Source organism: Rhodnius prolixus, unplaced genomic scaffold (assembly GCF_049639745.1).
Source record: "Rhodnius prolixus isolate KJV_2025 unplaced genomic scaffold, Rpr scaffold_9, whole genome shotgun sequence".
In the NCBI taxonomy this organism is placed as follows: domain Eukaryota; kingdom Metazoa; phylum Arthropoda; class Insecta; order Hemiptera; family Reduviidae; genus Rhodnius; species Rhodnius prolixus.
The window spans coordinates 9,096,119-9,118,795 of record NW_027411604.1 but is presented as its reverse complement, the minus strand read 5'-3'; the positions used below and the strand labels follow the sequence as shown (position 1 = coordinate 9,118,795).

General features: G+C 36.2%; 1 protein-coding gene across 4 annotated transcripts in view; it reads right to left on the bottom strand.

Moving 5' to 3' along the window:
- LOC141454476 (centaurin-gamma-1A-like) overlaps positions 1–22,677 on the bottom strand; it is a 215,356-nt gene that overhangs the window by 24,813 nt on the left and 167,866 nt on the right. For 3 of the 4 annotated variants that reach the window (XM_074128723.1, XM_074128722.1, XM_074128721.1), the window contains exon 2: positions 9,506–9,738. In XM_074128723.1, the coding sequence (XP_073984824.1) occupies positions 9,506–9,613 (108 nt within the window). In that variant the 5' untranslated portion in view covers positions 9,614–9,738. Of the gene's footprint in view, positions 1–2,861; positions 3,115–9,505; positions 9,739–22,677 lie in introns of those variants that run through there. The other variant, XM_074128724.1, reaches the window with a different exon arrangement.

Here is a 22,677-nt window from a genome sequence, read left to right as displayed (position 1 = left end):
GACATTTCCGACACTGTTTTCGGTGTCCTTCTTCAAGAACTGGTCCGAAACCAGATAGCTTCTTCAAAAGAAAATTCTTTAGAAATTAAATTGATTGCGAATATAAAGATCAATTTATTGAAGTAGTGTTGAGGGCCCAGAGAACATACTGGATGTGGACTGAAGCTCCCCTCAACACATATAGGGCTTTTATATACTCGTATTATATTGTGCTGCACCCTGTACTCGTATAGTCGATATTGATTAAAGTTGCATACACAGGTGAATTGTTATTAAAAGAAAAATACGAAGAAACTGTATAAATAATCTAATGAAATTTATTGAAAATTATTAATCTAATTTAAGACGGTAAACTTCTTGACGATATCCACTTTGAGCGTCAGTCATTTTTGTAATTATGAGATAGTTTATGTAATTGGTTTTTTCATTAACATTTACGAGAAAGTAAAAAGCGGCTCCGAATACGGAGAGATCCGCAACGAGAGCTGTGGAGCGAACATGTTTAACAACGAATTTTACCATGTCTAGTTACACTTGTGGCGAGAAAGGAGGCAGCCTGGAGAAGAAGTGAACATATCTACTATACGATTGGTTAACGCTTGTCTGGGAATTGTTTATACTTAGAAACTTTCTAATAATAATATGTAAATATATATTACATTAAAATGTAAAGATAGACGCAGTTTTCTGACATAGTATCTGGTTTTCTGTCTAGGGGGTAGGCAAGTATCTGTCCAATCTCGGGGCTGATTGATGACACCAATAGTCAATCATATATTATCACGACGATGCAGGCAACATGTCTGACATCGGATGAAAATATTATGATTACAGAATCACATCAATAATGTTAATAATAATCAATAAATAATATTTAAGTAAATTTCAACAAAACTGATGGAGAATTTCTCCTGTCAATGGATATAACAATGGAAAATTCTTATAAGGGCAATTAGGGCGCCACGGTGGCCGAGCGGTTAGAGGTGAGACCTGTAAAGCTATGATTTATTGTGGTACTGGGTTCGATTCCCGGTCTTGGGCCTTGAATTTTATTTAATGGTATAAGAAAATTTACAGTAAAGTATGTTTGCTAGTCGCCTCCGTCTATTGCACCTAATTTGGTTGTTGGAGGTAAAGCCTGGCTGGAAAAATAGGCGATTACTTTATTTTACTCTACTTACTTTATATGGTCAGTTTTTAGAGAGGAATTAGAGAGGCTTACCACTAACGTGCCACTCTGGTGTAATGTAAGATCATACTACTAATAAAATAAGTGAAAAGTAACATAACAGGAGTTTAAACTGGTCGAATAACAAAACAGTTTGCGACTGTCCTTCGGTATCTTGAAGAAGATGGTCTTCTATGGACATTTAGAGCCATGAGGCTGCCGGCAAACAAAGATAGATTTACAAAAAATCACCAGCTGACAGAATTTCAAAAGGAAAAAAACGTGATGACATTTTAAAAATTCTTGTTTCCAAAAAAAGGATCTTATTAAAAATCTGATCATAACTTATCATGAAAAATGATAAGCGATGCCAGCCACAGATACGATCGGTTAGAACCACAATGATGGCGATACTTCGCAACCTCGCGCAAATTCCCAATCAAAAACCCACACAATTGCTCTCCAAAATTTATTTAATTATTAATTATTACGCGGAGCGGACAATGGCCTACAGTGAAAGTTGCTCAGCAACTTCCTAACCGGAAATCGTCCCGAGTTATCAGTGATTTCTAAAAAACCAAATTTAACACAAATTTTTAGAACTGAATTTCGAAAAAATAACTAAATTCAGTAAACTCTCCTTAAAGTCCCCCCTCTTCCGATATCTAAGTAGTAAAGTAATCGCCTATTTTTTCAGGCGGGGCTTAACGTCCATCTACCAATTAGGTGTCATGGACGGAGGCGACTAGAAAACATACTTTACTGTAAATTTCTTTTATTAACCATTAAATAAAATCCAAGGCCTAAGACCGGGAATCGAACCCAGTACCACAATACATATTAGCTTCGCAGGTCTCGCCTCTAACTGCTCGGCTACCGTGGCGCCCTACCGATATCTATATCTACTGGTATTTCCGGTGAAACTGCTCATGAACACAATACCTACTTCCTCTTTATAAGAGTTAAAAACAAAGAATGATTATATCGAATGTAAAAAAATACAGATACACAAAAGTAAGGTGAATATTTGCGTGACCTCGGATAATTGCAGCAAAAAAAATTTTCATTTCTACGAGCCAATTGCAGCTGTCCTAAAACTATAAAAGCATAATGTAACGAACTAACTGATTTATTATTACGATTATATTCAATTAGAAGTTGATTTACTTCAAAATGTCACACTGCTTACTTTAAAGAAAAGGCTTTAGTCTAAAATTACGTTTTTGTTCTAATTTTTTAAAAAACATTCATAATTTTCTTCTTCAATTTTTTTGAAGAAGCTGAAGGATAATTTTTTTTTGCAATTTGTAATAATTTATTGCCAATTCTTTTCGTTGATTAAGATTTCTTTTGAGCAAGAAGTCAACCAAAATGACGTTACAACCAATGAAATATTAATTTGAAACTCCTGGATTAAATTTAAATTTACAAAGGAATCAGTTTATAAAAATTTGTCTAAAACTAAATTTTATGTTAAACAGAAGAACTGACCGAGTAAACAACTAAAGGACATGCAATTATTTGGAATGAACGGCACACAGATTACATTCATTGAGCACTTGAAAGAGCAGTCCAATGCTAAGTAATAAAATTTTTAAAAAAAATAAAAAAAGTCAGTGATAGAAATGTGCAGAAAAAGTAAGTGCAAATTGCAGGTGTGCAGTAGATAGGTAATGCTTGGCTATTGACTGACCTTGTTGTGAAAGCACCGAGAGAGAATGAGTCAGAGGTCAAATGATTTGCTTATTCTACTCTAAGACTATGGTCTTAAATATTTGAGTATAAAACAAATCTTTTTTTTTCTTTTTTTTGGAAACGTCAAAATTTTACAGGTGCAAACAAAAAGAAATTGTCCGTAGAGTTAGGTAGCAATTTAAAGCTTAAGATAGGTTGGTATAGGCAGCTTGTAGGTGGTGCTAGGTTGCCCGGCTGGCGGTGACTGAAGGTCCAAACCTGCACTCTATCACTGTAGGGCGGCAAAACCCCAAGGTTGGCGGCACAGCACAAGCGCGCCCTCTGGCCGCCTCACACTAACTACGATCATATATATATACCCTAGTCTTACATCCTATTCTCCGTAACACAAACACCAGTACCTCTTATTATGGTAACCAGTCGTCACTAAACCCTTATTTCGAACTAATTATACCATCAAAGAGTACTGTAGAGCAACAACTACACTACAATATGCTAACCACCAACAGAAATTCCCCGTAGACAACCAGAGGTAGAACTGGCGAATTATTGCTAGCAACAAAATTAGATTCATTAAAACCAGATTTACTGAGAAAATATAGATGAAACGCACCTGTAAATTCGACAAGGATGAAGGTATACTTAAGATTGTAATCCTCTAAAGAACGGAAAATAGTATGGGTTAAGACGTTGAACGGAAAGGAGAGTTCCAGGCAGACGAAATAGTAAGGAACATCTATAATACAGGCAGCACCAGAACCCTCAAAGTCGAAGGAAATGTAGTATGATTTAAATATATTTAAAAATAATATGATTCTGTTGAAAATATATAAAGTTGTATTTACAAGAGTTAAATAAATGCAAAGAACGATACACTGCATTTACTTTTGCCTTTACTTCATAAACTTCATCCTAATAAAGTAATGCTGAACTTTATATGCACATATATTTAAAATTGATGCTTAATTTGCGCGGCTTACTGAAGTTCTGAAGCTAAGTGGGGCACTGCCGAATAAAAACGTTTTAAGTAGAATTTAGAAGGTTAATTATTTTTCCCACCGCCATTAATTTAAAAAAATAAAAATCAAACGAGTATATCTCTTCCGTTAGGTGTGATTTTTAGTCACCACTGCTTCAGCAATTTCACGTTGGTTCCAAAAACTGATTAAAAAGCAAACTTCCGAAATAAAGCCTAGGAAGCGGTTTGAGTATCAAAGCCAACTCTCGAGCCAAGAGGCAGTTTTTTTTAATAAAAATTTAAATATTAGCCACTAATTGAAAGTTTTGTATTAAAATATAAAAAATTAATTTTATTGTTCATATGTATTATTTTGTACATATTTACATCCTAAATTTTTAAATTTTTAGTCCCACCTCATGACCTTTTGCCAATCAGAATGACAATCAGCAGTCGCAATGAGTTCTGATTATCTACAGTCTAGAGTTTACCGTAATTGACGTTCGCGTTCGATTAATAACTTTATTTAAAAAAAGAAGATTAGAATCCCTTGATGCGAAATGTGTGAATTGGCAGGCAATCTGCAAGACATTTAAATATGTGTCAATTAACGTGAGGTGACGTTCGATGGGGGGACATTTAAACGAGAAAAGGTCAAATCTTAATATTAATTTGGTAATAAATAATGGAGGAAAGGTCATTTTAAGGCCCTGCCGAAATTTATTGCGCTAGTTAATTAGTAAATTATCTTTAGCAATACTTGGGTAAACAACTCGATATAAATCGATTTTACTCATAATCGAAGATAATTCTTTGAGATAGAGTGGCAATCATAACAGTTTTGATTAAATATTGAGTGACGCTAACAAGTAAACAAGTGGTAAACGGTTTTTCTTATTATTTCTTTTTAATTAACCAATTAATTTGTAACAACGTCGTTACAGTATTCTGTCTGTTCCTCAAGAATAAACAACTGAATATTCGAAAAGGTGGAGCCTTTTTTTTTTTTTTTAAACAAAAATTAGTAGATCAACTATACTCGTAGCTTCACAAGACTCGTTCAGGAAGCATCACAATTATTAGATACGAAAAAGAAATCAAGAAATACGGTGATCAGTGCCAACTAGTCAAACAATGCTAACCAATACTAAACAGTCAAGATCAGCGCTAGTCAAGTAAATCTCGCGGAAACGTTGTTTCCATTCGAAATACTACCAAAGCGGTAGATTCCGTAAAATATACGTTTGTTTGTGATTTCAATAAAAATTAATGAAGAAACAAGACATTGAGTGGAAAAAGCGCGCTATACAGGAAACCTTATTGGTTATTTTGAACTCCTGTTGATCTATTATTTCTAGCGCGTTTGTCGCTACTGAAATTAGATTTGCATTATTAAATGCAAAGGAAGGGCAGATGAAAAAAACAAAATACATCATCAAACAGCAGAAGGTTATAAAATTGAATTCATGGGCACAAACTGAAACAATGCTTTTCATCGTATTGGATGTTTCAACCAATTCGATGAAAACAAGGGGAGGAAAACAGAATAGGCGGAGGGGTTAGTGAAAGAAATTGAAGCAAAATGGGAGTTTCCCATTTTGGTGGGAAGTGGATCTGGCTCTAACCAATTAGGAATTGGCAATTTTCCTTTAAAGAGGAAAACAATCAAAATTTAAAGATACTAATTAAGAGAAATAACTCCAAAATTACTGGTCTGCTAGTACACTTTTCTTAAATAAATAATTAGAGGAAAATCTCAGCCATTTTTGGGAAAAATCCTATAAATAAAAGAACTGGAAAATCCATTCAGTAAAGTGCTGTTCCCAAATGATCGATTTTAATCAATAAAAATTATTGATAATTATCCCATGATGATAGGCGGACTTCGACCAACACCGCACAGACATTAAAAGAAAAGAGATCGAATTCTAGGCTAAAAGACTAATAGAATGATCTAAAGGTGTACAACCTGGTGTCAGCAGGCAGAAGTTAATATATTCAGCAAACAACTTTTTCACTTATAATAATAATTATTAAAAAAGGAAAAATAGAACATAAATATTGAAAGAGCTTAGTTTAATATTGACTATATTCACTGCAGCAGGAGTCGCCAAATAATAATGATGCACTGGCAGGGTAACGTTAGGTGAAGATGACAAGTAGAGGCAGCCAACTGTATTCTTAATGAGAACTAGGTGATTGTTACTGGTTGAGCAGAATGTGTAGGAACAATTTGCAGCCAGCAAGAGTGTGGTGTAATGCAGTCGACAGTCTCCGAGTTTATTAAGAGTTTTGCAAGAGTTCTCGATTGGTGTTGAGTTGATCACTATATTTATATATATATCTACTAAAGTTCTCCAATTCGCGGCTGGCTCTGCAGATGAAAGGTGTTTCACACAAATTACATTACAAACCATACAAAATCCATTCAATACACCCACCTTACAAGGAGAATATCTTTCTGCCATCTTTAATATAACCTGCTATTGAAATTCCTTCTTATTTCATCTATTTTCTGCCATTCTTCAAAGAAATGAATAAATATACAACTTCATTATAATTTTTTTTTTAAATATCAATCTTTCTTTATTTGCCGATGATTCAAATGATTTGAAATCATCATTCCTTTCATTTCTTTGGTTTTATTTATTGAGAATTTAAACAAACATCTTGGGGTTTTTAAAATCTTTTTTAAACTTTTCCACCTTAAAATTCTTTGGTTCCCTATTCTTGATAACTTCATCAATTTTACAGAAGACGAAATTTCGACACCAAACTAATTACTCTACCTCTGATAATGGATGAACCTCTAAAACCGTACAATAAATGTTCGCGCTACAATATTATCCAGAATTGCGGCGGACATAATCACATTTACAACCCTACAAACACGGAAGTGCAATTAAGTTCAATTTACACTATGGAGCGTTTGGCTATTCTTTTTCATTTCAAGCAGAATTTCCTCTCGGACAATCAAGCTGCTGATGTCCACCAAAGTTGGTGAAAGAATGAAGAAGAAGAAGAAAGCAGTTAGCTTCTTTTTGGGGGTTCCAGAACATCGAAGAATCCAGAGTAACGAAAAAGTTGACGTATTGACAAAGATGAATTCTTCTCAAAACTCTTTGTAGGCACATACAGTGTTGACCATCAATGGGTCACAGAATCAAAGAGTAGGGAATAAGAGTGGACAATAGATTGCGCCAAATTGAAGACATTTAACAGAAGGTTAAGCCTAAAGACTCCTTTTTTGGGCGACAAGAAATGATCCACGAAGCTTAGTGGCGTTGATTTTTGAACATACTTGGGGAATACTCGCGCATTGTGCAGAGAACAGATTAACGATTTCTGAAATGAGTGAAATTCGATAGGACAATTTTATAAACTAATCTCTGAGGGACTTGAAAATTTACTTGTAACCAAGTTTAAGAGTAACCATGCGTTAAAGCACCCCTCTTGCATTAAGTTCAATTAGTGAAACTCGTTACTTTTCCCACCTTAAAACTGTCCGAGGATCCGCCAATTAGAATTCGGCAAAATAACACAATACGTTGTAAAGTATAAGGCTCAGGTCTGCTGGAAGAAGGATAATCAGTGTGGAGAAATATGTGGCAGGTTAATTGGAACAAGATTCGTGAAGCAGTGCAAATGGTCGGGGGGCGAACTCCCCTAAATACTCGCCCTGGGGGAAGAAATACTACGTCAACAGCATTCAGAATTACTCCCCTCCATTTAATGTAGATTACAACCTTCGGCCTGCCCAATAACATCATCCTGTCCAATTAGCCAAGATCGTAACATACTAAAACTCATTACCCAACGAGGATTTACCATCCTTCGCAATCATTAAAATAGAAGGAAAAAAGATTGTAAACAAAATAATAATACTAATTTGGCTCATTTTGGTCTCATACTAGAAAGAAAACCACAATATTGCAAATCAATACAATAACAACTCATCTTATTAAATATATTATATAATATAAACCCAAGTATTATAAACAGGCCAGAGACCCAGCACAATGCGACCCACGCATAGCTAGTTAGATATAGGTATCTGTAATCCATAAATACGAGAGAAATAACATTACAGTCCTTGATGCAACCCACGCATGCAAATCACCTCCATTCTGATCGTCCTATCTTTATGAACAACAGGTTATTTCCTTAATAAGTTTACTCTAAGTTTATTGAATTGTTACCCTTTTCTAGTGATCATAATGGAAGAATGTATCTATTGCAGAAGTAAGAATACAGTCCTAAAGAGAATTGATTTGATTAGCAAAGCAAAAATGGAGTGGAAAACTCATAAGGTATTTTCTTGACATACAAGACTTTTTCCTCAAAATGGAATTGCGATTTGCTTATATAAGCTAACCAGTCAATAAAAGAAGGTTACGCTAAAACGGAAAAATAGGCAAGGAGACCGGAAAGGCGCTTCCTAAATACACAGAATAGAGCAGTCAAAGAGACACGTCATACTGACTAGACAAACATTATTATTGGTAACCTTGATTATTGAAAAGCCTTACTCAAATAAACGATCAATTCAATAAAAGAGAGATAGAAAAAAAAAAAGACTATGAAATTAGGCGCAGTCTCTAAAATGGTTCCGCCGAGAGAGAAACGAAGTTAACTCTAACCGACAGGTAGGGGAAAATCAAATTATCAGTAACTGCTAACGCAATATTAAAATAAGAAAAAAACAGAATTATGAAGTGGAAAAACCTGTTCAAAGCTTCAGTATAGAAAAAAACTCTTTGTTTCATATCCTGGATTAGCCCCTTCTTCAGAAATCTTGGACGTTACTTAGAGGTAGACCTAGTATAACTCAAAATTCCTCAAGGTTTAGAGTACCCAAAACACTGGCTCAGTAACGGAACATACAGTCCCACTATAGGTATAGGTTTAACACTTTTGGGTTGTCTACATCTTGTGAACCAAACAGTGACCATTTATGGGGCTACATTAAATGTTTTGGAGCACAATGGATATCGCTAATAAACTGTTATAACAATCTACTACAGAAAGGGAACAAGGGCAAATTTTCTTAATAATAATCCTTTATTTTTATAATAAAATAATAATAATACCAAATTTTAATTAAGAAATTGCATGGCTTATAGCCGTCTGTAGGATTTAGTTTTGAGATAAACCAAGAAAAAAAAAATAAAATTATAAAAAAGAACACGAGCCAGAAGAAGATGATGGTTGAAGTACAATGGAGAGTCTAAGAAGAACAGCAAACCAAATTCTAAAGCTTTTACAAAATAACAAAATAAATCAAACTTCTTGAAAATAAAAAAATATAAAAGATATTTAAATTGTAGGCTTTCTAATTATAATTTTATATCTTACATTCCAGGCACTCCTGGTAAAAGTAAACAATGGAAGATAATCCGAGGTAGACAGCAAATTAACAATATAATGTCCAGAAAGACTAGAACAACCCATTATTCGGAGTCGGAGCTCAGCTAGAATCGGACATACAGATAGGAAGTGAAAGAGATCCTCCTGTACCCTTAGGAGCACAGAGAGTACGTAGCATCATCAACCAAGGGACACTATTGAACCTGAGTAGCTCAGCTCGATGCAAATACTTATGATTGGATTAATTTCGTTTACAAAATCTGGATAATTCAAGTAAATGTGAAAAGAGACTATAGAATAAGAAATAAATGACTTACCTGCAATTCAGGTGGTCCTCCTTCGTCTCGAATCAACAGCAAGTGCGAATGTCCATCCATTAGTACTTCTTTCTTAAAACGACCACCCTCTGGGGATTCTTCTTGCATATAACTGCCGGTAAGGTAACGATGCACTAGGGCAGATTTACCAGAACTCAACGAGCCGACAATGCCTAATCGTAGATCAGGCACTGACCTAGAGACTGTCCATTCTTGACTGTTGACGAAGGAATCTGGAAAAAAACCCAAAAATTATTGACAATGTTGTAGATGATAGTTCACTAATCGCATTTCATTGATCTGAAGGAACTAGATGCATACTTTTTTGTGCAAATATAACAAGCAATAATATTGTGGTAATAATGCACAATGTATAGATGTTATAACTGTGCGAAGTAACCAGTTGCAAGTAATTAAACATCTCGTTTACATTCAGTAAAATAGATTTTATTGTACAAGTGAAGGAAATATACTTTTCACACACGAAGATCGAGAATTAAGTACTGAACTTAGGCGAAAGGTTGCCTCTTACTGAAGATAACTTTTGAATTTATAATACTGGATAAACTTGAGCTTTAGCAGTGTGCAAATAATGAAACAATTTTTTTTTTTTAATTAATGTTAATTGTACTTACAATAAATTGTTTCCATTAATGACAGTCTATTGATGGTTGCAACCACTTTACTAGTACGTTGTCATTAAGTTTTATGCAATTGGTCAAGACAAAGATTCATCACAGTCACGTGAAATTAATCACAACATCGTGATGTTAGACTAGTATGCAGGAGGTTTCTCTTAGGTTACAGACAGTGCTGTCTAAAATATCGTATAATATGAAAAAATTACTTCGTTTTTTTTTCTTATTACTGCCAACTTTTAATTTAAAATTATATTTATTAAAATTGAATTTAACCACATATAAAATGTATGTTACAATATTTTGTTTTGTATGATTAATGTAAAAATAAAAAATTATTACTTTAGCACAACAAGTACGGTGGGTAAATGGTGCACAAAACGGTACTTACTTCAAATTTGTGCTTCCTTTGCTAAATTTAAAATAATTGTAAGGGACTAATGATTAAACGAAAATATAATTGCAGCAAAGGGAAATTAACAATTTCTCTTTCTAGATTTCCAAGTCTTATGGTTGGAGAATTAAGACTTAAAAAATCGTTTGTCTTTTTCTTATGGCAACGGTCAAAAATCTTGGGACAATTGTGTGCGCCTTCTTCGGAGTCGATACGAAGGTATACTATGAGTGAAGGTTACTTTCTGCTGAGGTTAAAATTAGGTTAACTGTAACAATGGTGTCATAAACTCCATTGCTATCTAGATTGTGTTTGCCTGATATATACAGATATTTATTCAAAGTCAAAAAATACCAACAAGAAAAAGATCAATAATTGCAATTAAATAACACCTACTTATAACAAAAATTGTACTTCCGCATTAATTACGTATTATAAACTTTAAAATTGAAAATAAAATTTCTGTCACAAATATCTCCAGAAATAACTCCGTTAATTTGTTATTTTTGGAGATTTCCAAAGGTATGGCTATTTCGAGTTCAATTAATTTTGTCTTTAATCTTCAACTAATATTTAGGAAATTATTTGAAACGCGCACTTCCCCTAGTGTAAAGAGATGGTACAGGTGATGTACGATACACGATAATCGATAGTCGGTTTGTTGAGAGCTAGGGCCAAACAAACACGTAAGGGATCAAAGGAAAAGCGGAAGTGGATATTCTGACATAAGATAGTGTTCAATCGGGCGGAAACATTCTCGCTTCTTGTCTAGAAGATTTAGGTTGTCCCTTTTATCAAAGAGGGCTGGGATTGAATGTGTACTTACCCAGTAGGAGTTGAAACTCATTTTAGCCCTTCAACCACTAAATTAACTGTTCAAAGTAGTTACTTCAACAGCAGAACAACATATCAACATAATTTGTGAACATTTACCTTGTATATTCTTACACAGATTTACGTAACTAAAAATGGAATAATTAGGCCTACAAGCACCAATATCTGCTGCCCTTAAATTTTCGTTTTTACGCTCAGGGCTGCTTCTCTCTAAAACTCAATTTCTGGGCAAGTACTGAGCTTGCTGAATATTCTACAGATATTTATCTTCAATAAAGTTCAACAATTAAATAAAGTATAGAGCCCTTTGATAAAATTATGTCACTGTACAAAAGCGGCGAGAGCATCGAATTAAGTGGAAAACAAGTTAATAGCGATGACTTTCATAATAATAACATACAAGGTTGGCATGTCACTACCTTCTAGATATTAAATTAATGCAAAAGCAATCTTCCTTTCACGAGGATAATTAATATCAAGAGGGCATTGGACCTTTGTCATTATCTTCAAATAACATGTTCACTTTTATCTTAAATGAACTGTTTTTTTATTTTGCTATTAACTTTTTCCATATATTTGGTTAAATTTGGATAAGTCGTTAAAGAATATCATAGTCCAGAATGCTTTTCGTGAAAATGGTAACATGATTAAGTGGCAAATTGAACAGAGTATCATGTAAACACTTTTGGACAGAGCCTAGAAACAAGTAGATTAATTTTAATAAGTAAATGCTCATTAAGAGTAAAAAATTTAATTTCCAGAAAAAAAGGATTTTAAAAGGTATGACAGGGAGTGAGGACAAAGATCAGCCCTAGATGAAACTCTAAAAAAATGATTGGGCATTCTATATGGCCATAAAAAATGATTTTGAGGAATATTGAGGTGCGGTCAATAAATTCACAATTTCTTTCTTCACACCAACGTTTCTTCAGAGTATTGTAAAATTTGTGAAGGGTAACTGTAAGCTACATCATCATAACTGTTGAGGATTCATGGAAAAGCGGGTTTATATAGAGGTAAGGGAGGGGTGAAAACAATAGGGCTGGAAAAACCTAAGGTATGTGGTGAGTACTTAGTTAAGTTACGGCTTTGAAGAATATTGTTGTAGAAATTTGAAAGGTTGTTCGTGTCTGTCCTAAAGTTGATGGATTTTTGTTGTTGTTTAATGTGCCTCAATTTCTAATATGTTGCGTTTATTTCTGTTAGTGTTCGTTGCAAGTATGGGAAATGTTGTCAAAGTCTAATTCGTGTTGCAGATTCTAGATGGTGTTTAGTGATACCAACAATATTCCTCAAAATCATCAATTAACAACGGTCGAAAACCAAAACTATACAAAATATAAGATATTTTGGGTAAAGCTCCAAGGGCAGCTGTCTGAAGAGTTCTAAGTAAATACAGGTTTAAGGCAATCCTTACTCACCAAATTTTGGGTAACACATCCTTGTAACTATGATGAAGAGCGATATGCCAAACCAAAATGATATCATCAATATCATTATCATTAACGCATCACTCAGCTTTATGATGTACCACCTGATAATGTGATAATGAAGGCAAGCATGTTGAACGCCTTCGATTTAAATCTTTTTAGCGAGTTCAAGTAAGCGTCGATAAGACTTCAGGATCATAGATTAATGACCAGATTAGATTTAAGAACCTGGCAGAGTAAAGGCAATCAACCGAGATGGTAATACCATAAATTTGGAAGGATTATTTAAATATTTAGAGAACCATGATTCAATCAGCTGGGTGCTAAAATAGTGAATATACGCGAATATTTTTGCTCCTCGTTAAATACTTATTTAAAGTAATTTTGATTGGATTTTAGTATATATTTTGTGTTCTAAAACATTTGTTAACTATAGTTTTTTACTTCTGTGTATATATATTTAGTTTATTAGTGTTATTGCCAGTTTACTTATTCCATTAACTTTACATGACTTTTCTTTTCTTTCCTCTGACTTCTCTTCTCTTTCCTTCTTTTCAATAAACTTAAAAAGATACTTTATTCTTCGTTATAATTATCTTTCGCCTAGATCTTTGCAAACAATTTGCTCAGTGAAGAGAGAAGTGATTCTTTAGAAAGGTTAGGTAATTATACAGTTTTTTACAAAATAATATAAACAATAAAATAAAGTGTAGAAATCCCATATTCGGCCAGCTTAGACAATGGCTCTAAGTGACACCGATATGGGGGGAGTTTTTACCTCAGGGGACGAATCTACTACCTCCTCAGTGAACAAACCAAAACGGTCTTCAGAGATGGCCAAGCTCTCACCTGGGAAAGGTAAACTAAAGAAGCAAAGTAAGAAGACTGTTCCGGTCCCCTCGCCGCCACTAACTCGTCAGAGAGGCGTATTGTCTCAGTCAACCTCCCTACAACAAATTTCATTTCCTCAACAGCAGCAGCAACAAAATGTACAGTATGTATCCGATTTTGCCACCCACAATAAATTTAGCGTCTTGCCAGAGGTTAGCGATCCATCCACCAGTGATAATAAGCCACCCCCTATACACGTGTACAAAATCAATAATTTTGTGATGTTGAATGACCATCTGAAGAACTTCATAGGAGCCAATAATTATTCGTGCAAGTCTCGTTTGGACAATATACTGGTAACTACCCAAAATATTGAGGCCTACAGGAAAGTTGTCCACTATCTGAATGATCAAAAAATTGAGTATCACACTTATCAGCTCAAGAAAGATAAAGCATTCCGAGTGGTTCTGCGACACCTGCACTACACAGTTCCTCCAGAGATGATTAAAGAAGAACTTCAACAAATAGGGTTCAACGTAAGAAACGTAACAAACATCCGACACCCTGTCCACAAAAATCCGCTGCCTCTATTTTATGTTGACTTAGAGCCAGATACCCACAATAAAAATATATTCAACGTCACTGGGCTACTCAATACAATAATCAAGGTAGAAGAACCCTACAAAACTAAAGAAATAGCGCAGTGCAAGAGATGTCAGCAATACGGACACACGCGGGCTTACTGTCACGTAGCCCCGAGATGCGTTAAATGCGCTGGTCCTCATCTATGGGAAAACTGCAGCAAATCTCCTGATACACCTCCCACATGCGCCCTATGCTCTGGAGCTCACTCATCTGCCTTCCGAGGCTGTGAAGTTCACAAAGAACTTCAAAGAGTTCGTCGGGAAAGAGAGATTGCCCGAGGTCACCTACCTTCTAGAGGCCATCACCCTCAGCCTCCTCAAACGTCTGCTTTCAAGGATTTCCCAGCTCTCCCGAAAACAGCGCGCCAACGACCTCAGCAACCACAGAATCGGCCTCAATTGCAACAGCAGTCACACCTTCAGCAGCAATCACAACCACAGCAGCAGCCCTTCAACCAACCAGCTACCAGAGGACTCTCTTATTCGGAGATCACGAGGTCTTATTCTCCGTACTCACCTCTTCCTCCTCAACCTCCATCTACACAACCCGACATAACGACAGTTCTCAACTCATTTTTCCAAAGGTTCGAATCCCTCCTTACTCCACTCGTTAATCTTCTAAACACTTTAGTTAGTCAACTACTTCCTCGTCTCAACCCTTGACTTCTCCAACTCAACAATCCTTAACCATCCTACTTTGGAACGCCAATGGGTTGAACTCCCACAGAGACGAACTTGACGCATTCTTACACGACAAACGTATTGACATAGCTTTACTTACTGAAACCCACTTTACTAGTAGATCAAACTTTTACATCACTGACTACAAAACATACAGGACTGACCATCCCGATGACACGGCCCACGGTGGTGCGGCAATCCTAATTCGCAATACTCTCTCACATCATAACCTTCCTCCATCATCTACTGACTATCTCCAATCATGCAGTATCTCCTTATCCGCTCATCCTCATAACTTTAATCTCGCAGCTGTCTATTGCCCTCCAAACAAATCCATATCTCAACAACAGTTTGTTTCATTTTTCAAAACACTTGGTCCCAGATTCCTGTCCGGTGGAGACTACAACGCCAAGCACCAACAATGGGGATGCCGCACAACAAATCCACGTGGCCATACTCTACTAAATGTTCTTCACGCCCGAAATTACAGCGTAATATCACCGGATCATCCTACGTACTGGCCTACATCTCTATCTAAGCTCCCTGATATCCTAGATATTTTTGTCACTTATCGGATTTCTCAATACTATGAAATCTCCACTCTAACTGAACCTTCCTCAGATCATAGCCCCGTACTGATTACTCTCAACATAAATCCTTTTCTTAGTACTCCTAAACCATCTCTGATATGTGGCCCGGTCGACTGGAAGAAATTTCAATCTAAATTAGAGGACTCATTAAATCTACAAACTGTACTTAAAACAAGTGAAGACATAGACAACGCTGTACAACACTTCACAACATCAATACAAAATTCCATTTATCAATCTGCATCACATACCAGAAAACAACATAATCACACTACCAATTTACCACTATACATAAGACAACTCATCACAGATAAGAGACGAACACGAGCCGTATGGCAGCGCTCCCGCTATCCCTCAGACAAGCAAATCTTTAACAAACTTACTCATCTACTCAGGACTGAACTACAGCTCTTAAAAAATGAACGTTTTGAAAACTATACACTATCACTGACTACCGAAGACAAATCTCTCTGGACCGCTTCAAAAAGAATCCTCCGCTACAAACCAGTACCCTCCTCACTTCGACGTAGCGATGGATCATGGGCTACTTCCGATGGTGATAAAGCTGCTCTCTTTTCTTCTCATTTTTTAAATGCATTCACTCCACATTCTGACATTATCGACTCACAATTCCAAAAATCTCTCCTACAAGATCTGGACACACCTCTTCCTCTCTCACTCCCACCCAAACCATTTTCACCTTCTGAGGTTCAGTACGTCATAAATCACCTTTCACGTAAGAAAGCGCCTGGATTTGATCTCATTACTCCAACCATTCTCTGCAATCTTCCCAAAAAAGCCATGATATTTCTGACTTCCATATACAACGCAATTCTCCGAACAACCTACTTCCCCGTCTTGTGGAAGTATTCCGTAATCCGTCCTATCCCAAAACCTAAAAAACCTCATCAACATCCTTCGTCTTACCGTCCAATTAGTTTATTACCTGTACTAGGAAAAATTTTCGAAAAACTTCTTCTCAAACAAATCCTTCCTATCCTCGAAAACTCACATGTGATCCCAGATCACCAGTTTGGATTTAGACGTAACCACTCTACTATTCAGCAATGTCATCGAGTAGTGGACATAATAGCATCCTCTCTTGAAAAGAAAGAATGTTGTTCAGGGGCTTTCCTTGATGTGCAGCAGGCCTTCGATAGAGTATGGCACACTGGCCTCTTGTGGAAGCTTAAAAATATTTTACCTGCCACGTTTTATTTAATCATAAAATCTTACTTGTCCGACAGGTACTTCAGAGTGCAAATAGGATCTTCTTTCTCCCCACTTAAGCATATCGACGCTGGAGTTCCACAGGGCAGCATTCTGGGTCCTATTCTCTACTCCATTTACACTTCAGACATACCAACAGATACTAACACTACACTTCTCACATACGCAGATGACACCGCCTTACTGTCCACTAATCATGATCCTGTACTTGCTCACAGAAATCTGCAGTCACATCTCTCCTCCTTAGAACAGTGGTTCAAGAGATGGGCTATTAAACTTAATGAAACCAAGTCTCAAAATATCACCTTTACTCTTCGTCGCATTACTCTTCCTCCAGTCATCTATAACCTAACACCTCTACCAGTAGTAAACGTTGCCCGCTACCTTGGGCTTTACTTAGACCGAAGACTCTCTTGGAACCCCCACACTAGACTTAAAAGAACAGAACTGAACAGACGCTATCGACTACTTAAAAGACTCTTAGACAACAGATCAAAACTCTCTCTGGACAACAAAAGACTAATTTTATACAGCTATTTTAAAACCCATCTGGGCGTATGGAATAGAGCTGTGGGGTTCAACCAAACGCTCCAATCTTCAAAGGATTCAATCTCTACAATCTAAAATTCTTCGAACTATTGTAAACGCTCCTTTTTATGTCTCCAACTTGACTATACACACTGACCTTAACATTCCTTTTGTCACACAAGTCGCTAAAACAAGATACCGAAAACTCCACTTCAGCCTGCAATCTCATATAAATCCTCTAGCTAAAAATCTTTCTTCTAGAACTCTTCCTGACAACCCGACAAGACGCCTTAAGAGACAGTGGCCTCGTGATCTCCTCTCAAGTGAAGAGAGCGACTAATAGCCTGTTTTGGTGTGTTACCACTGGGTAACTTCTCCACTCGTATTCTTCTGTTATTTGTTGTTACCCTGTTATCACTGTTACTTATAGCGCTAACGCGCTGATTGTAGCAAAAATAAACGCAAAAAAAAAAAAAAAAAAAAATATTTAGAAAGGTTGTCATGAAAATTATTATTTAAGGGAGTAACTGCTTGTTCAGTTCATTGCCGGTATCCGGACATTAATCTCTCGTCACAGACAACTCTGACCATCACCGCACTTTCTTAACTATTAAAACATCGAGAAAAAGAAACAATAGTAGAATATTACATGGTACTTGATGTACACGCTGGAGGTAGAGGAAGTTTAAGCGATAGGATATCCGGTCATTGAGACTGAAGAGCTCAGTGTTTCCTGTCTGTGTGACAAACATCAAACCAAAAAGAGGATGTACGCACGTTTACAGAATAGCCTCCTAGATAATTCCTCTCGTATTAACTTCATCTTGGTCAATTTTTTTTCAAAACTCACGTATTATCATAGTCCAATAATAGCGGCAATAAATCTGTTAGCGTTTCTCTAGAGGAGCATTCTAATAAAATAACTTTACCAAGATATTACTTTCATAATTCCATAATTCAGAGTAATGAATAAGGAAAACAATCACCTATCTTTAAAGGAACATTCCCACGAAGGAGTTAGTAATTATGGATCATACACACATGGAAACCTAATAAAACTAACAAGAAGTAATAACCACAAATAGCAACATCACTTCCATAACCTTTCTCTGGGGGTATAGATTTATTTACTTCACTTTCTAAATGAGTTCTTCAACTGGCCAGAGTACTTTCTCCTTGTTGTAAAGGTAACCAATTTTGGAGCTTGAACCTGAGAACCTAAACGTGTTACACATAAAATCACCATCTTGAAACGTACAAGAGCTTTTACTGTAATGTATTTTTTGTGGACAAGATGTTGGGTCTACAATTGGCAAAAATGGTGATAAATTAGCAAGCAGATTCTTTTAGATAAATAGATATTTTTTGGTGAAATGAGAACAGCCTCAGTTAATCTACTCCCTCTCTCCTCTTACACAAACACGCACACAGATTTACGTGCATTTACGTGAGTGGAAGATAAACCATCTTAAATTTACCCTTTACTTCATGATTTTGTTCTTAAATTCATCTTTTTAATACTTTTTATTAGAAATTTATTTCAGTATAATAAAGATCCATAACGAATAGGCTAATTACTGACTGATAACTCTCCGAAATAACAAATATTCACTGACATCTCGAGTTATGGATCTGCTATAGCCCGGGCGCCGCTTAAGGCTCGAATATCGGCTTCAGCGCTGATGAAATAATGGGATAGAATGGCCCTATAGTGCAGGGTGAAATTGTTTTTCAGCTAGATGAAAAGAAGTCCTTGATACACAGAATGTTAAGATCATTATGAATGATATAGTTAAAGACGTAATATGAGGCGCAAATTGAAATGCAATGATTGGAAGCGGTAGATATTGAAATGTTTTGGATGATCTCTATACTTCAAGACCCATTTGGTTTCAGTCGTGAGTTGTAAATTTATAATCTTATTGATTAGTAATTGATTTGATCGTCTGTTAAGTAAACAAGCTATCAAAGTAGAAGCATATCATTTGTTCTGGTAGTCTTTTTGAGGATTCCACGTTAATATAGTTTGGCAATGTATAGTCCTAGGTATTGGACTATGTCGATGAAAGGAAATGTAGTCTTATTTAGATAAACAAAAAGTGTAGTCCAAGAATGAAGTTAAATTCTGACATTTTTTGTTATATTCACTTTGAGTTTACATTTTCCAGCGAGTTGAGGTGTTGCTGCTAGATGCAAGAGGAGAGTATCTCGTCAGTATGCGGAGAGAGAGAATAACTATGTCGTCTTATGGTGTATTTAGATGTGATGAAGATGGAGTGTATGACGAAGAGAATAGGTCTGCAGGACTGGACTTCCTTCAGGACTACTGCTACTCCTGGCGCTACAGCCCTTTACTGGGCCTTCGTCTCCTAAATCCGCTTCCACCAGTTCTCCCTATCCATCGCAGCAACCTTCCAATTCCTCACTCTTAGCAGGTTTCTAGCATCCACGCTCTACCCCATCATTCCATCTTAATTTAGGCTTGCTTCCTTCAGTACTAGGTCACTAAAACCCCACCAATTTCAAGCACTTTCCGTGGTACCAGTATTGCTGCAGAGTTCATACTAAGGACTCCCCTCCTCATAGACTAGTTTGCCTAGCTGTGGTCCCAGTCAGTACAGTTTCGACAGGAAACCATTGCATAATATCCAGTTCAACCAACTTAACTCAACATCAAGCTCTGATCCCAACAAACTGCAGAAAACAAGACAGGGTCAGCCTTAACGCCCGTACCCATGCCCTCTCAAAATACAGCATTCGACTTCTCAGTAAAGACGTCTTTAACTAACCTCACAGTTCATGCCATGAATACTGCCATCGTTTACAAAAATGTTTTTATCTTTTTTCCTTGAAGCTTATTGTTTTCCTGATAACGCCACCCTGCTGTACAGTGACTTTCATATCCTAGCCAGAACATTACATCAAGACTACTGCAATAGACTGCTGGATGTTGGACATACAGCTGTATCTCTAAAGAAATTCTTCCGATTTCAAATTGTTTCACTTTAAACCCTGTCCAATGAGAACAACCTCTAAATGTAGGACAAACACTATTATATTTCCAAACTTATCTTTTCTCTAGAAAATTGATTTAAGAGTCACTAGAGTGTAACGTTTCGCTTTAATATGCAGTTTCAATTTCTTAAGTCGCTGGCAATTAAATTGTGTTGTGAAAATTCTTAGGTTTTTCTCTTCCAGAAACATGACCATCTGGAGCGTACGAATTGAATTAGGAGAAAAGTTGAATTAGATTTCACTTTTGGACAGTTTGTACATCGTTAGTGTTTAATCTGGAGGCAGTTATTGCTGAAGGGTTACATACCTTTCGCTCGTTCACTTCTTATTTGTAGCAGAGGGAAGTTCTAAGAATATGGATCAACAATACAAGGTTATAACTGCATCTGCTCACAACGATATACTGAATTTAATTACGCGAAGTATTAATAACAACATTACTGTTAAATAAATGGAATATTCAAATAAAAGCAAACATTCCCATTTCTATTTTCTCTTACCCCTGCTTAGAGGAAGAAAGGCATTTGTGCTGAAAGTCAATTATTAGACATCACTGGAAATATCCGGTTTGGGTACGTATCTACCGTAACTCTAAAATGAAAAATTGCAAGTTCTGATGGTACATCGTCTGTAGGAAACCAAGGAAATTTATCGTATGTATGAGAAATTCGAAAATAGAAATGATCGAAAACGAAACATTTTTTTTGTAACCTGTAGAGTTCAAAATTCCTATTTCTGATTTGATACCCAAAAATAAAATCATCAGCTCTGACAGGTAAAGAGGTAGTAACAAAGATATCTGTCGGAAGAGAATGACACTATAATGACGACATCGGAAGACATGAAGATATGTTATACATACGAGGTCTGTAAATTAAGTAATGAGACTGATTTTTTATTTTTTTTTTATTCAAAAAGAATCACAATTCTACATTGTCACCTTCAAAATAACTTCCTTCTGAAGCCACACTGCGCTGGAGACATTTCTTCCACTCCTCGTAGCAGTGCTCGAACTCCGATACTGGAATAGCCTTCAGCTGGTCGGTTACAGCCGTTTGAATGTTTTCAACTGTCCCAAAATGAATTCCCTCGAGGTGATTTTTCCAACTTCGGGAAGAGAAAAAAGTCACAAGGACTCAAGTCCGGCGAATAAGGAGGCTGAGGAGCCACAGGAATGTTTTTACTGGCTAAAAACTCAGTTTATTGAAATTGCTGTGTGACAAGGAGCATTATCTTGATGCAACACCCACTTGTTCTTGATGTTTGAGACAGTCGAAAACATTCAAACGTCTGTAACCGACCAGCTGAAAACTATTCCAGTATCGGAGTTCGAGCACTGCTTCGAGGAGTGGAAGAAATGTCTCCAGCGCAGTGTGGCTTCAGAAGGAAGTTATTTGGAAGGTGACAATATAGAATTGTAATTCTTTTTGAATAAAAAAAAATTAAAAAATCAGTCTCATTACTTAATTTACAGACCTCGTTTTAAACTCTAAAATCAGATTAGAGAGCTGGTGGAGGGTGCTAAAAAACATATGTTCCAATCTGCAGCATGCTTACGTACACCCAGTGGTGCACAATAATTCAACGAATCATAGCTCACACACTTGAAAATATATTTCCAAATAGTAGAACTTTAATAAGATTTAATTATGTAGACGAAAACTGAAGTTCAAAGTAAATGTGTATCTTGAAAAGCTCAAGAAATAGCAGCAGGTGAAAGGCGAGGGTTCATATCAGGTTATCTCTAGCTCCCCAGGAAGTACTACCAAGCGCTCAAGTACGAATAGTGCTCGGATACGAAATATATCCCCATCATCCACTACATTTTTAGAGTACAAATAGATTTATGTTTTCTGTTGAGTGAATACATGCCCCCCTCGGTATGGCACAGTACAAACAGAATACATTATACTGCTAGAGCCGTTGGTGGACTGCCCTACAAGATTTATGCCGATATCTAAGGCCGTGTATTTTCAGTATAACGTTCACCCCCCCTTTGTAGCGTTTAGTTTGGCACTGGTCGCCCAGATTAATTATATCTATTTACTCTAAACTATGAAACTAGCCAAAACATTCTGACTCACTACTAGGGGCTCTTCTTTATTTACACTAGTTCAAAATAATGTATATATAGTGTTCATTCAATATAATCTTGAGCTATGTTAAGGTAGAAAAGTGAATCTGAATCGTGATACGTTTATCAAAACACTAGTCAACGAATGAAGAGCTAGTAATAAAAACAATAAAATAAGATAGTAAGAAATTACAGGTTAAAACATCAAGTTATAGTAATACGAGTAATATCGTATATCAACGGATATTAATGGTGAAAGCGAACCGTATTAAAGCTAAATTAA